General features: G+C 47.4%; 1 protein-coding gene across 1 annotated transcript in view; it reads right to left on the bottom strand.

The window, feature by feature from the left end:
- Window positions 1-13,553, bottom strand: part of TBX15 (T-box transcription factor 15) — a 103,544-nt gene extending 89,991 nt beyond the window's left edge. Inside the window, exon 1 of the mRNA XM_081845188.1 lies at window positions 13,030-13,553. Within this exon, the coding sequence (XP_081701314.1) occupies window positions 13,030-13,234 (205 nt within the window). The 5' untranslated portion in view covers window positions 13,235-13,553. The remainder of the gene's footprint in view (window positions 1-13,029) is intronic.
- Window positions 13,554-14,076: the final 523 nt, after the last annotated feature.

The raw sequence follows: 14,076 nt of genomic DNA, 5'->3' as shown, positions 1-14,076 counted from the left end.
AATCTGCACTAAAAACATTTTATTTTATTATTATCATTTTTAAAAATCCATTTTGGATACTAATGGAACCGGTCCTTTCCTTTGCACTGTGGCAACTTCCAAAATATTTGCTAGCGTTAGAAAAACTTAATTGGTATAGTTCGATATATTCTAGCACAAGACCACTTATGCATGCATATACACAGACAAAATGGAAAAAAATGTGAATCGACTTAAATTCATATCAGTCTGTAGTTTTTGCAGCTTAATAGAGAACCCAGCACAAATTCTACAGCAACCTATGGAAGCAGGCCTATATTGGAAAACTTGCAACTGAAAACAAGTAGTGGTAATTGTTTTACATTGTAAGCTGTTTCAAACCCTTAGAAATATAAACTTTCTAATGCAGACCAGAAAAGCAGCATAAACTTTCTAATGCAGACCAGAAACCTGTAAACATAAGATGAGGACAGAGAAATGTTACTATCCTAAAAACTAAAATATAAATCCTAAAGAGCCGAACTCTTCAAACTCCTAATGCAATAAATTCTTACTCACTCAAACCAGTGCTTTAGGGGGCTTCAGGAACAGGCTGCAAAGTAATAAAGCATTTTGTGGCATTTTTGAGGCTGTCCCCTCCTTTTCTCCCTCCCAGCTTTTCCATCTGAAAAAAACATCAGTTTCGCCAAAGACAGATATGAATAGGGCCGGGTGCCGCTTCTCGAAGAGGCCAAGTTGTGTTGATATTTGATATAATAACTCCAGCCCAAGTGGGGAATGGGAGCCGTGATAGATGATTTGTAAGTCAATCTTTGACTTTTGCTTGTAATCAAACCTCTTTGGATTTGCTTAGAAATCACAGTCCAGACAGGAATGTCTTCTGAATCCCACTTCTTCCTGCTCCTACAGATGTAATAAAATTATATTGTGCGGAAACCGGCGGGGGGGGGGGGAGTATTTAAAATGCATGTAATCTTTCTAAATGAAGACATCAGTTGACACCTCTTGCAGCCTTGAGTGCATTTGTAGGATTCTCCCACACACACAACCCCCCCCCCCCCACATTACTTGCAATCCAAAAATCTACAGAATCTATTATGGCAATCCAAAAATCTACAGAATGAGGTAACAGAAAAATGGACTGCAGGTGGAGAGGGGTGGATCACAATTTTTAAAGCTTCACTACGATAAAGAAATAAAACCTCGCTGCAAATAGAAATCTGGTATTTAGCAAGCAAAATCCTGGGCTACGCCTGTGTATTATCACTATTTATAGTTTTTTTTAAGCAGGGAAAGTGGTCCCCCTCTGGGTGGTGTTGCTGGAAGCATTCTACAACCACATTCTCACCTGCTTGACACCTCATTCTGCTACAGGCAGCAGCCTCTGCCTAGTTCTCCTCCATATAAAAGGAATTTCAGAGGCCTAGGAGTGAGGATTCCCCAGGACAATGAGATGCAGATCCTTTTGGAGACACACAACAAAAACCCACCCCCTCCCCACGCTTCCTCCATTCTCAAGACTCAGAGGTCAAAATTGAATGAACCTGACCAAATCCAGGCCGCATGCCTAGGCTGTTATACCGATTCACATCTGGGCAGCTCCAGATGTGTTTATCTGCCATGTAATTTTGTAGCAGCCAGTCTCTGCCCAGTCTACCTCTGTGGGTTGCTGTGAAAATCAAGCAGGAAGAAAAAGCTATGTGTGTCACTCTCAGTTCCTTAGAGGAAGAACAGGGCACACAAGCCATAAACGAACTAATACTTAGGGGATAATTTGGCCAAATTTAAATACTTTTCATTTCCAGTTATTTCAGTGGGACAGAAAATGATTTGCTTGTGTCCTTAGTTAGCTAACATTTAGGGAAATACTTCCTGTATTTGGTGCTGACAGTCCTTTCAATAACCATGGGATGTCGGCTGGTAGTATTTGCAACAGAAAATGTTTGCTTCCATATATACAATGTAGCCTTAGAAAGCCGAGGTTTCATTTTAATTTCCAACGGGCAGACCTTTCCCTATTGGATAGTCTAACCAGGTTCAGATAATCAAATGCATTAGGTTAATGAACAAGAATAGATCAGATTAATGACAAGCCTTTAGAGAGCACAAATATATTTTAGAAGTCTTGAAGGGCCTGGCTGATTTTAAAAGAAAAGACATTGGCTAATGTTACTGAACAAATGAACTTTGAAAATATCAGTAGCAAGTAGAAAATGGAACTATTACAGGGAGTTGAAGTGGCAAAAGGCACACTCCCCTGGCATTTTCTCCTAAGCATCTCACATTAAAATGAGCAGGGCTTGCACTAAGAACATCACTGTTCTGTTCCACAACCTTTATTAATTTCATTGGGACTTGTGCATGAGAACTCAGCTGGGGATCATGCCCAGAGCATTGGTGTTAATGTGTTCAGATCCTTTCAATGACACTTGGTTGCTTTTTAGGCAGTTTTGCACGAGAAATAAGCCTATGAATCCTACTATTGAATGTTGGGCTTCATAATGACATAGTTGATCACATACTGTATTAATTAGAGGTGTGCTTGCACTTCAGACAAACCCCAAACCAAAGTGTGCCACAATGAAAAGATACAGGATTTGTGTGATCTGAAATGAATGTCTTTCAAAGGATTCCAGGGCTAATTGGGTTGTTCCTGGAGCTTTGGGACAGATTTAGAGGGACTCTGAAACACAGAAAGTGAGTCTGTATAAACTGATACACACACCAAGATCCACATATTAGTAGCATGACATGACAGGAGAGGGGAAACGGAAAATAAGGTGTGCAGTTTTGTAGCTAAGAGCTTGAGTTTTCAACCAGTGAATAATTTTATCAGGACTCTAATCATTCTGCTTCTAATCATTCTGCTTCTAATCATTCTGCTTTTGGGAGCAATGGAGAAGGAACATCAGTTTGTGGAGGACCGGTTCAGCCATGAGACAAGGTGAGGTTATTGCCTCAGGCAGCAGGATCCACAAGGGCTGCTTCCTCCTTGGCAATCACCCATCCATGCTGCCTCTCCAGGGTCCTCTCAGCATATATCAGGTGCTGGTGGTCTCTTTCACCCTAGGGAGGAAATGACAGGGGTTGCCCTCCGGGGTCTCCTGGGCTCTGTCCCCACCCAGCATTATTCAAAGCTAGGCCCCTTTCTCCCCTGAGACGGCCTTTGATTCCCACTTCAGCTGTAGGGTAAGAGTGATTTTATTTCCTCCTCCTCGTTCCCAGTGTAGCTATTTATTCCCCCCCCCCATTCCTGATGTAGATCTTTAAATACAAATTGCCCCGCCCAAAGTGGGGGAAACAAATTCTTTTTCCCCCAAATGACTCCCCCTTGCACATAATCCTCTGTAGCTATCTGTCTGAAACTTGGCAGTCTTCACTCCCTCAGGAAGAGAAACTGTGCCTGAAAATATAATCCAATTCGGCTAAGGAATTAAAAAGTTATAGGGTTGCCTTTTAAATATATCTATATTCATGGTAAAGGTAAAGGGACCCTTGACCATTAGGTCCAGTCGTGACCGACTCTGGGGTTGCGGCACTCATCTCGCTTTATTGGCCGAGGGAGCCAGCGTACAGCTTCCGGGTCATGTGGCCAGCATGACTAAGCCGCTTCTGGTGAACCAGAGCAGCGCACGGAAATGCTTTTTACCTTCCCGCCGGAGCAGTACCTATTTATCTGCTTGCACTTGGACGTGCTTTCGAACTGCTAGGTTGGCAGGAGCAGGGACCGAGCAATGGGAGCTCACCCCGTTGCGGGGATTCGAACTGCCGACCTTCTGATTGGCAAGTCCTACCTAGTCTATAAATCCCTGTCTGAGACTCAATAGGCTTCTTACCCACAGAAAGGGCTATTTTGCCTTCAAATTTCATTCAATTCTGACAAAGAGAGGTCTGACCAGAGCAATATTTTAAACTCCTATATGACTTTATGGTCAGATTATTATTTTTCCAGATTCTTATTTTGATACTACACATACATGTTCAGCTGTGTGGCGGTTGTACAAACCCCGAACAAAGCTCCTTATATGTCCCAGACTATTAAATGTTTCTTTAGAAAATAAAAAGCTAACTCGCTCAGCCTTCCTTGGGTTTATTTCCAGAATGGGTCACCAAAAAAAAAAAACCAATTAAAAAGCAAACCTGTTCAAAATAAGAAGCCGCCAAAGTTATGTGAATCAGCCCTACTTTGAGTGAATCATTTAACTAGATGTGCATCTCAATGCACATGAGGGGTATTTAATTTATATTAAGCATCTAATACAACTTCATTTAAAACCTAATAAATGATTATTACAATCTCCTCATAAGTTTGATGTTTACCAAAAAAAAAAACCCTTTGGAAAAATCAGCCAAACATACTTGAGACCAAGGAAGTCAAATAGATTCCTTATAATGTCATCAGCGCTAACTAATCATCATGGGAGACAGTCCAGTTAAAACATGTCATCCTTGATCTGCAGTTCATGAGTTAATTGGCTAATCTGCTGATTAATTGAATTAGTGCTTTCAGCTCCGATTCCTCTACAGCCTCCCAAAATGGGTATTGGTGTGCAATGGAGCGAGAGGGGGAGGAGAACTGTGCTGAGGGCAACTTGACTTCCCAGATCGAATGTGCTGGAGATTCTTCCTTGTTTCCCTTCCCCATGGGAGCAATAAACAAACAGACAAATAGGCTCTGAGCACTGTTCGGCAGCCACCCTAACCACCTGCTATGCCTCAAACAGCCTCCAGCCTGGGATCAGGGGGAAGAGTCAGAGGCCAAGCAGAATGGCAGTCAACTTTATAAATATCCCTCCCACAGCTGCTGAAGCTGAGGTGTCAGGCTGAAGAGCAAGGGAGATTAATTTGGGCACATCTTGTAGTATTATGAGGATTGCTTAGACAGTTGTCTAGGGTTACACACAAGCGCGCACACACTTTTATATTACAACTCCCACACGGGGCCGAGAAGGCTTTTGAAAGGTTGAAGGGAGGCAATCTGACAGAGAGAGCAGTTATATATTAATTACACTGAAATAAAACTGGCTGCTTTTCGGGATTGGACTGCATGTCAAACAGGGACCCTAGATAATCAAATCATTGGGCAAGTTCGTTGTTTCAACGATTCGAGGATGACATCTGCAGAAACAGGAGCAATGATGTGAGCTAAGCTAAAAGCTACTCAGCCTTCACAAGCTATTCCTGGGTTTGGCAGAGGAAAGGGAGTGGTCTGACCCTCCTATCTCTGAGTGTGCTCAAACCAGAGGTTTCTTTCCCCCAATTACGATGCTGTGGCTTGGGGTTTGATTGAGACCAAACGGCTGGAAATCTCACTAAATAAATTCCTAACAACTTTGCGTGGAACACCCACAGCATGTATTGGAGAAGAAGTGAGACTTACGCCGATAAAATGGTGCGCTTTTAAGTCTTTCTATATATGTTATTTTAAACTTTTCTGGAACAAGGCAGTGATATTAGCAGCAGTTACTGGAAAGTCAAATAGGGAAAGGGGGCATTAAAATTAGGGGCACTGGGCATTAACCCCCCAGAATTTAAGATACTGAAGCCTAGATCAATCAAAACGTTGGTTACATAAGAGATTAAAGCATTTTCTCCCTAGTTTAGATATGGAGTCGAGTCAAACCACAGCATTTTCACTATACCCTCACCCTGCAAAACCTAGTCATGCTTTAGAAAGTTATTTTCATAAAATCATAGAATTGCAGAGTTGGGAGAGACCATGAGGGTCATTTAGTCAAGCGCTCTGCAATGCAGGAATCTTTTGCCCAGCGTACAATCGGGTCAGTGACTGAAATAAACCGATTCATTCATTCATTTGCCCAGCTTAGGGCTCAAACCAACAACGCAGAGATTAAGACTCTCATTCATTACCTACTGAGTCCCTTTATTAATTTGCCATCTTAGATTGACCCTACCATTAGACAGCCTCGGACACAGCTGATGACCGTGGGGGTGGAGACGTTGTTGTTGTTTCACTTTTCCCAAGAAATTCAAAGCAAAAAGGCAGCAAGTTGTTCATTACTTATTTTTTATTCTTGTATTTTTACTGCTAGAATGGCAGAGAGGTATCTGTGGAACTTTCCTTCCTCATGTCCAGAATACCTTGGTTAGCCTTGCCGTATATTGCACCTCGCCTTGAGGAGAGGAGTGCCATTGTTGCTCTGCTTCCAGCAGTGGGGGCTGGTGTCCATTGGGAGTGATAGGGCAGAAGGCAGGGATGTCAGCAGTAGATGGCAAGAGCCAGTGACAAGAGCAAGCTCAGCCAATGAGAGGCAGAGCCACCTAGTTCTAGCTTTGACTCCTGTCTCTTTCCTGTTGAGGGCAACACCGAGACTAACCAGGAGGAAGCTGGTGGGAAGGCCATGCTCTAGGACAGTTGTAAGTAAGAAGGCAGTTAGGTGAGGGCTGGCTGAAGGCAGATTAAGGTTGGTGGCCCCATTCACCATAGTGGACCAGCATCCACTGGCTTCAGGTACCAATTCAGGCACCATTCAGGCTCCAAGTAATGGCTTAACAGTGTTCTGATCACTGTTCTTGGAAAATTCCAGTTGAACAACATATACCTGAAGGAGCATCTCCACCCCATCGCTGAGATCCAGCTCCAAGGGCCTTCTCATGGTTCCCTCACCACGAGAAGTAAAGTTACAGGGAAGCAGGCAGAGGGCCTTCTCAGTAGTGGCACCCACCCTGTGGAACAGCCTCCCATCAGGTGTTAAGTAAATAAACATCTATCTGACTTTTAGAAGATATCTGAATGCAGCCCTGTTTAGGGAAGTTTTTAATGTTTTATGTTTTATCGTGTTTTAATATTCTGTTGGGAGCTACCCAGAGTGGCTGGGAAAACCCAGCCAGATGGGTGGGGTATAAATATTATTATTATTATTATTATTATTATTATTATTATTATTATTATTATTATGCATCTGTGGGGCCAATGAAATTTAAACAGTGTTTCATTATGTATTCCATTGCACCATCTCTATTGAACCTGAAGACCTTAGCTAATTTTTTTTATTTTACAAAGATTGGTTGTTGTTTTTTAAATAAAAAATAAAATAAAATCAGGAGAAATGTGCCACAAAGCGAATCTCAAAATTTGCAATGGCTGCTCAGAAACTGAGGCCAAAAAAAAAAGCCTCCATATTCTTGCTAGACTGCAGACACATTCATTTGAACCATTCCTTTGTTTGACATTTTACCATTATGACCTTTTGGTTAAACTATAAAATTAAACTTGACCTACAGCTCTCTCAGGAGAACCATTATGCCACAGAGAGATGCTGCCCAGCAATAAGACCTCTTCATCGAACAACTTCACAATGAAGTTGAGAAATGCAAGTAGAACACTAAAGGAGCCAAAAAAATAAGGTGAACTCACAATGAATAAATAAGTAAAACCTTTGTTGAGCAAAGAAGAGGAAGTTTAATTTTCTTCTGTTCTTTCTGATTATTGGACCTAAAAGTACAACTACTAAAACTATATTAACAAAAACAGATGGACTAGTTGGTAGTTCTCTGGTTTATGTAAACCCCCTCTCTGAGTTATCTTCAACATAAAAGAGATAAAAGGGAACCATATTGGAAGAAAATCTTCCCGTTTGCCTTGCCCTGACCTCTAGGGGGGTTATTTTAATGCACACTGTGACGGCCAGCACCATTTACACAGACCACATTTTATGATGGACAGCTGTGCATAACAAACTCACAGCCTGCTCTGCAACCCAGATAAACTGAAGCTTCTTGGGCTGCGGCTGATTAAGATGTGATCCTAGGCAAAGGCGCTAGGAAAAAAACACGGGGACCCGATAACCATAAATATGGATAGGATCAATTATAGGTCCTAGCTGGCAACTTTGACCCCCAACATATAACTGGTGAGCACAGCCAGCTAACTCCAACTGAGTTTATTCCAAAACGGCGTGGTGAAGGTTGTGGGAGTATAATTCTGCTCAAATTTTGGCACTTTTGCCGGGCTCAGAAACAGGTTAGCAAACAGTTACTTGGCACAGAAAGCAGTAACTATCCACCCAGTTAAGGAAACATGCTTAGATTCAAGTTTTGTGCCTCTGACCTAAACGTGTTTAGGGGTACAAAGTCCAGAGAGGGATACTTCCAAGTCAGCGGGCCAAGCACGAAGCCATACCTTCATTGAGCTTAATGAAAATAAACACAGCATTTGGGAATTTGTTTGAAATCCCACCAATTTCCATTCCAGCAGCCTGATAATTTGCATGCGTCTGGAAGAAAATCTCGTTGATTTCAATGAAACTTTCGGGATAATTATGGGGAGGATTGCACAACTATAAAGCATCTAAACTGCTCACCTGAAGGGGGTTATAGTTTGGGCTGTGTTGCCACAGATTCATCGGAGCCGATCCCAAACTAAGGGGCAGGTTCCTCCAGTGGCGTAGCGTGGGTTGTCAGCACCCGGGGCAAGGCAAGTAATTTGCGCCCCCTAACCCATGGATTTGCGCCCCCTAACCCTAACCCCCAGATGTTGCGGCCGGTGCGGCCGCCCCCCCCCCTGCACCCCCCACGCTACGCCACTGCGGTTCCTCTCTGAGAAAGAAAATCTGGGAACGGGGTACGATCTTGAGGTGTGTGTGGAGACCTCCTGCTGTCACAATTCAAAAGGGCTAAATTCTCTCTCGAAGAGGACCCCCACTGGCTGACCCTGGAGGGGGGCTGTTCCTCCACTTGCCCCGCCATCCCAGTCTGACTTGGGAAGAACGTCTCCTTCCTTTTCACAAACTTTTCCCCTGCTGCGCGCCCACTTTTAGAAGGGGCCGACGACACCCTGTTCTACTCAATTTTCTACTGCCACTGTCAGATCGGTGTCCCCAAACCCACCCAGATCGTTGCATACACCAGTCGAGGGCATAAACTATGCGTGGAAAATCTCTGCACCCAGGACACGTGTGCGGCACTGAGGGCGGGAGGAGGATGAGGAGAAGATCGTAAGCCCATCGGGAGAAAACACACCATCACATAGGTGGCATGTGGCTGAGAGATTAATAGAAAGTGGAATCGCTGTGAAACACGGTACCCACCCTCCCACCATCACTACCCCGAAAAATGCAAGGAAGGACACACAAGATCCTACATAGTTTTGCTTCCAGGTTTGTTTGTTTTCTGAAGAGACTTCTGAATCCTTAGTTTGTGCTGACATCTCGTTTTGCACTGTCGACTGTGTACAGAACGACTAGGGAGATGCTTAGCGCGTCAGAATCTTTAAAAATGTCTCGATATTTTTTTTAAAAAAAATATCCCTCCAGACTCTCCAGTGTTATTTTATTTTTAAGGAAAAAGACCCCTAGAAGCAAGAACAATTTTCTCTTTTTCCAAGGCTGTGCCTCGGATTAACCGAATGGCGCATCCAACCCGAAAGGGTTTCTGCTTCAGCTAAACTAGTCGCTTTCACCGGGGCGACATTGGCAGACTGGGTTAGGCAGAAATCCAGACGAGGAGCCAGCCAAACTTCTTCCAAACTGGACTCGCCCTTTTAGGTAAGGAGGATCATCCGCCGTACCAGTGTGCCCCCCCCCCCCGCCACACACACACACACACACACACACACACACAGAGAGAGAGAGAGAGAGAGAGAGAGAGAGAGAGAGAGAGAGAAGTTCTCGGCCGGTTCAAGTTTGGCGCAAACGCCCCGCGCGCTTTGCAGCGGCACGAGCCGGGAAACAGAGGACTTGTCAGGTTTACGGGTCAAGGGAAAAGCCCACGCGGGAGGAGAAATACATATTATGACGGGGAGTAGCGGGAGAAGAGACGGGGTGCGAAGCTAGAGCCGTGTTTTACGTTTCTTCCAGGACGCGTTTCGGTTGGGCAGCTCGGCAACAGCACCAAAGCTCTTTAAGAAGGTTTAACTATGATCCGGTGTTTTAGAGGATGGCTGCAAATATTATGAACGCTGAATTTGAGGCCTGGAGCAGAGCGCAGATCGTGGCCCGCTGCACAGAGACAAGAGGAAACCAGCCACGCTTCTTGTGTATAGAGCGGGTTTCGTTAAAAGGTAACAGCCAGCCTTGTGCTTTTTATCGTTGCAGTGAGATCCCCGCCACACACCCCATTCTTGGTTTAAGTAAGCAAGTATTGTACTTCCCTCCCGCCGCCCACATTGTTGGCGTCGGAAATAAATACCCCTAATGATCGCGATAATCTCGGGATCTAGGCGGCTGTTGCAATGGGCTCTTTCCCCTAACGATTTGCCTTTTGTGATTTTTTTTGGTAACTATTATCTTCTTGCCGCAGCCAGTCCCTGTTTCTGTTCTGGTTTGGTGCTTTGCGCAAAAGCCCCTCGCCTCGACCTCGCGTTTCCCTTCGCAATTCTCCTTTTCCGACCCTCAGCCCGGGGGATTCCTTCGAAACGAATCCGCTGGGAGCGGGGGTGGAGCAGGGATCGCCGTCGGTTCTGCTAAGTTGAAAAACATCTCGCTTCTACGGGACTGCAAACAGTTGAACAATGTGCGCCCTCCTCCGAGAGGTGGGGGGGGGGGAGTAAAGCGGTGTGGAGTAAAGCGGTGTGGGGGTTTTGGGAGGTGTGGGGAAGGAATCCCCCAGATAGATCTCTCTATATTCTTTACTTTGTGTAAGAACTTTCGAAACCCAAGTCTGGATTCCCGGATTCGCGGCCCCTCCAGAAAATCAATTTTCGCCTCCGGTATCTCAAACGCCTTTCTTCGCAAGGTCTCTTTCCTACGGTTCCTAGAAGCGCTTATCGAAGGGCTACTAAATGCGGTTCCAGGAGACTTGGAAGGCTATAACGAGGGGCAAGAAAGTTGCTGTCCCGCCCGCACCCGTTATTCTCTAATTATTTTCGAGACAGAGCATAATTAAGACATTTGTAATTAAGACGGGCCCTCCAATTTATTTTTAAAAAATCACCCCACTTGAAGTAGAAGTAATAAGAGAGGGAAGGAGTTCGATTCACAGCAGAGGGGGCCCTCGGGAAACAGGGAGACGGGCCTTGTCCTACTGAGTTAGAATAATTCACCCGTGAGGCAAAGTGGGAAAGGCCGCGGACTGCAAATCGGACTGAAAGCCACTATATTTCAGAGACTGATTGACCGGGCAGTTCTCCTGCGCAAACCTCCACTGACTGCTCGAGGAAGTGGCTGGAAAACGTCCCAAGGAATTGCGCTTTTCCGAGACTGGACGGCAAAATCCAAAAATCATGCTGAATCCGAGCGAGTTGCGACTCGCTGTCCCCCGACGGGGCTTCGGCTACAGCGGAGAGGTCAGAATAGGGATTTTGTTTTGTTTTTTAATCATCATCGCAGTGATGGGAAGTGTAGGAAGCGGGAAAAGGACTTGCAAAAGGACTTCGATCCTTGGCTACGTGGAAATCTAAGCCCCGCTGGCACTTTGAAGCGGGCGCACGCTCGATCGTCCCAGCAAGGGACTGACTTCGAGCGGGCAACTTCATTAAACAATCCACCGGTAATTCTGGCCTGTATTTATACTCCTAGGCACACGGATTGACTTAAGGTTTTAACCCAAAGAAAAGGGATTTCGCTTTTACTGCAACAGGAAAAAAATAGGTTTTGGAAAATTACAGATTTTCAGCTCTTTCCTACTTCTGAAGTCCTTATTTTTTAAAAATAATAATATTTACAGTAATTAAACAACCGTCGTTCGAATTATAACTGAAGTGATTTGACACATACAGCCAAACAAAGGAAAAAACTGGATTTCCATCAAATGGCGTTTTAAAACCCTTTCTCGCAATAGTGTCATTGGAAGACACAATATAATTTACAGGAAGCACTGCTTAAAACGGAAAACGGTTAAAAAGCTGAAAATTCAAAAGGATCACCTGGGATGTCAGGAATTATTTGTGGAGGCTGCGATCCCACGCATACACGTAAGGTCCCATGAACTACATGGGACTTACTTCTGAGTAAGGCTGCTTAGGCTCATATATATACGGATCACAAATACTGTACAGCTATAGATACAGCTATAAATAAATATAGTAGATATATGGCATGCGTCCTGAAAGACCAGGATGAGGAAGAGGAACCGATGTGAAAAGTAGATAAGTCTTTGCTAACACTACACCGAGCCCCCTGGAGCCGTGGGGAAGGAGGGGGGGACCCGGTCCTCGCAAGAGCCCGGTCCGTCCATCCTCGCTGCCGGGCTCCGCGGCCCAAGGACTCTGGAGAGGAGCCGCTTGAACGAAAATAGTCTCCAAGCCGGGTTGCCAATCGCGGCGCCTTTTTCCGGCAGGACCCGCAGCCCACCTCCCGCCCGTGGGCCCAAGGCCTGATCCTGTTGCGTCCCTGAGTGAACTTCCCCGGACTTCTCCGCGCTCGGAGTCCCGAGTCTCCATCCCGGGATATGTTCGCGGTAGGAGCGCGCGAGGAGGCGCCCCTTTCCCAGATCTCTTCCAGGCCCGGCAGTGGCGAGCTGGCAAGGAGCGTGCGTCGCCCACCCAGCGCCGCTTGGCCCTTCGGGGGGCGCTCTTTCGATGCCAGGCGAGGCTTGCCTTGATGCCTTTGGCTATTAATAGCCATCAGCCGGTCTATTCCTGTCCTGGAGGGGCGAAGGGGCTGCCTGGCAGCAAGAGGAAGGCAAGGCATGGGGTGGGAAGGCCGAGTCCCTGGGGAGGCCCGGGCCATAGTTCAAGAGATACAGTTTCCCCGACGGCTATTAAAAACCACAAGCAACATTGAGGCGATTCCTGCATTTCAGGGGGTGGGACGAGACGGCCCTGTGGGTCGCTTCCAACGCTACCATTCTGCGGGTCGGCTGTGCTAAATTAACCTTTCCGAAAGATGTCTCAGCCTGAACGGTTTCCACCAGGAACCTCCAAAAATCCGGCCATTATTCCGGGCCCCCTGCAACAACACCTGTCGGCGGAAGGTCAAGCCTCCGCAGGCCACAACGAACGCCTGTCTCGTTGGACGGGCTCTGGCCTCGCACTTGGCCACGGCTTCCGCGTGCCAAGAGGACTCTCCAGCCGCCCCAAGGCGCGTCCACGGACCCTTTCCTTCCTTCTTTCTCCCCCTCCCCAAATCCAACCCCGTCCAGGCCACTCACCGTTGGCGTTGAGGTCCAGGCACTGGGCGGGGTCGTCGGCGTCCGGCAGCTGCCCGTCGGGGCTGAGGCTGTCCATGGACAAATCCAGGCCTTTGTCGTCCCAGTCGCGGAGCTTCCTCTTCTTGTGCGAGCCGATGAGGGCCTCCACGGAGAAGGCGTGCGCTCGCGAGCTGAGGGCCACTGCCGAGCGCCTCCTCTCGCTCATTTTAGCCGCCCGACGGGGTGAGTGCGTGCCTGGCGAGTCCCGCGGCCCGAGGGGCAGGCACGCCGCCCGCTGCCCAAGCGCTGGCCGGAGGGAGGGCGACGCTGGCTAGCTGGCTAGCTGGCTGGTTCACGAGGCTGGGCCCCAGCAAGAGGCAAGCGGAGAGGCCGCCTCGACGTGAGAGCGCCCCAGCGGCCGCCTGGACGCTACATGGATCCGCGGAGCAGCGCAGACGACCCACCGACCGCCCGGATCGCCGGCGCCGCTCAGAGTCGCGGCGCTTGCAGGCTGCGCTTCATTCTTTCCTTTCTCTCCCCCCCCCTCCTTTCCCTCCCTCTGATTGATCCAAACTTCTGGGAAACTTTCTTCTCTCCCCCCCAACACCCCCGACGACACAGCCAGGCTGTGCGCGCCTGTCAGGAGAGAGCCGCAAAGCCCCTGCCCAATGGAAAGGCGCGCAGGCCAGGGACCTCGGCGCCCCGGAGCCAATGAGGAGGGGGCGGGCCAAGCGCCCGGGCTGCTTCTCCCAGCTTGGCTCCTCCTGGGCAGCTGCGCGCGGAATTAACCCTTTGCTTGACGGAAGCCGAGCAGCACTCCTCCCCCTTCCGCCAGCACGCAGCCACTCTCCCTTCTCCCCCTCCAAAAACAAGCCGTGAGGGCGCACAGCCCCCCACCCTGCCCCAGATGCTAGCCCCCACCTACCCACCCTCATCCCTGGCATCTTGCATAAGATTCTCCCCCACCCGCTCCCCCCAAATATGCGAAGCTGCTCGGAGAAAAATCGACAACGCCGACGACCGCATGCAGGAGGGATCGTTTTCCACTTTTGCAAATGCTACCTTTTC

The sequence above is a fragment of the Podarcis erhardii genome (genome assembly GCF_964252035.2).
Source record: "Podarcis erhardii genome assembly, chromosome: 17".
In the NCBI taxonomy this organism is placed as follows: Eukaryota; Metazoa; Chordata; class Lepidosauria; order Squamata; family Lacertidae; genus Podarcis; species Podarcis erhardii.
Note: the sequence above shows the minus strand (reverse complement) of the source record. Positions and strands in the feature narration are given on the sequence as shown.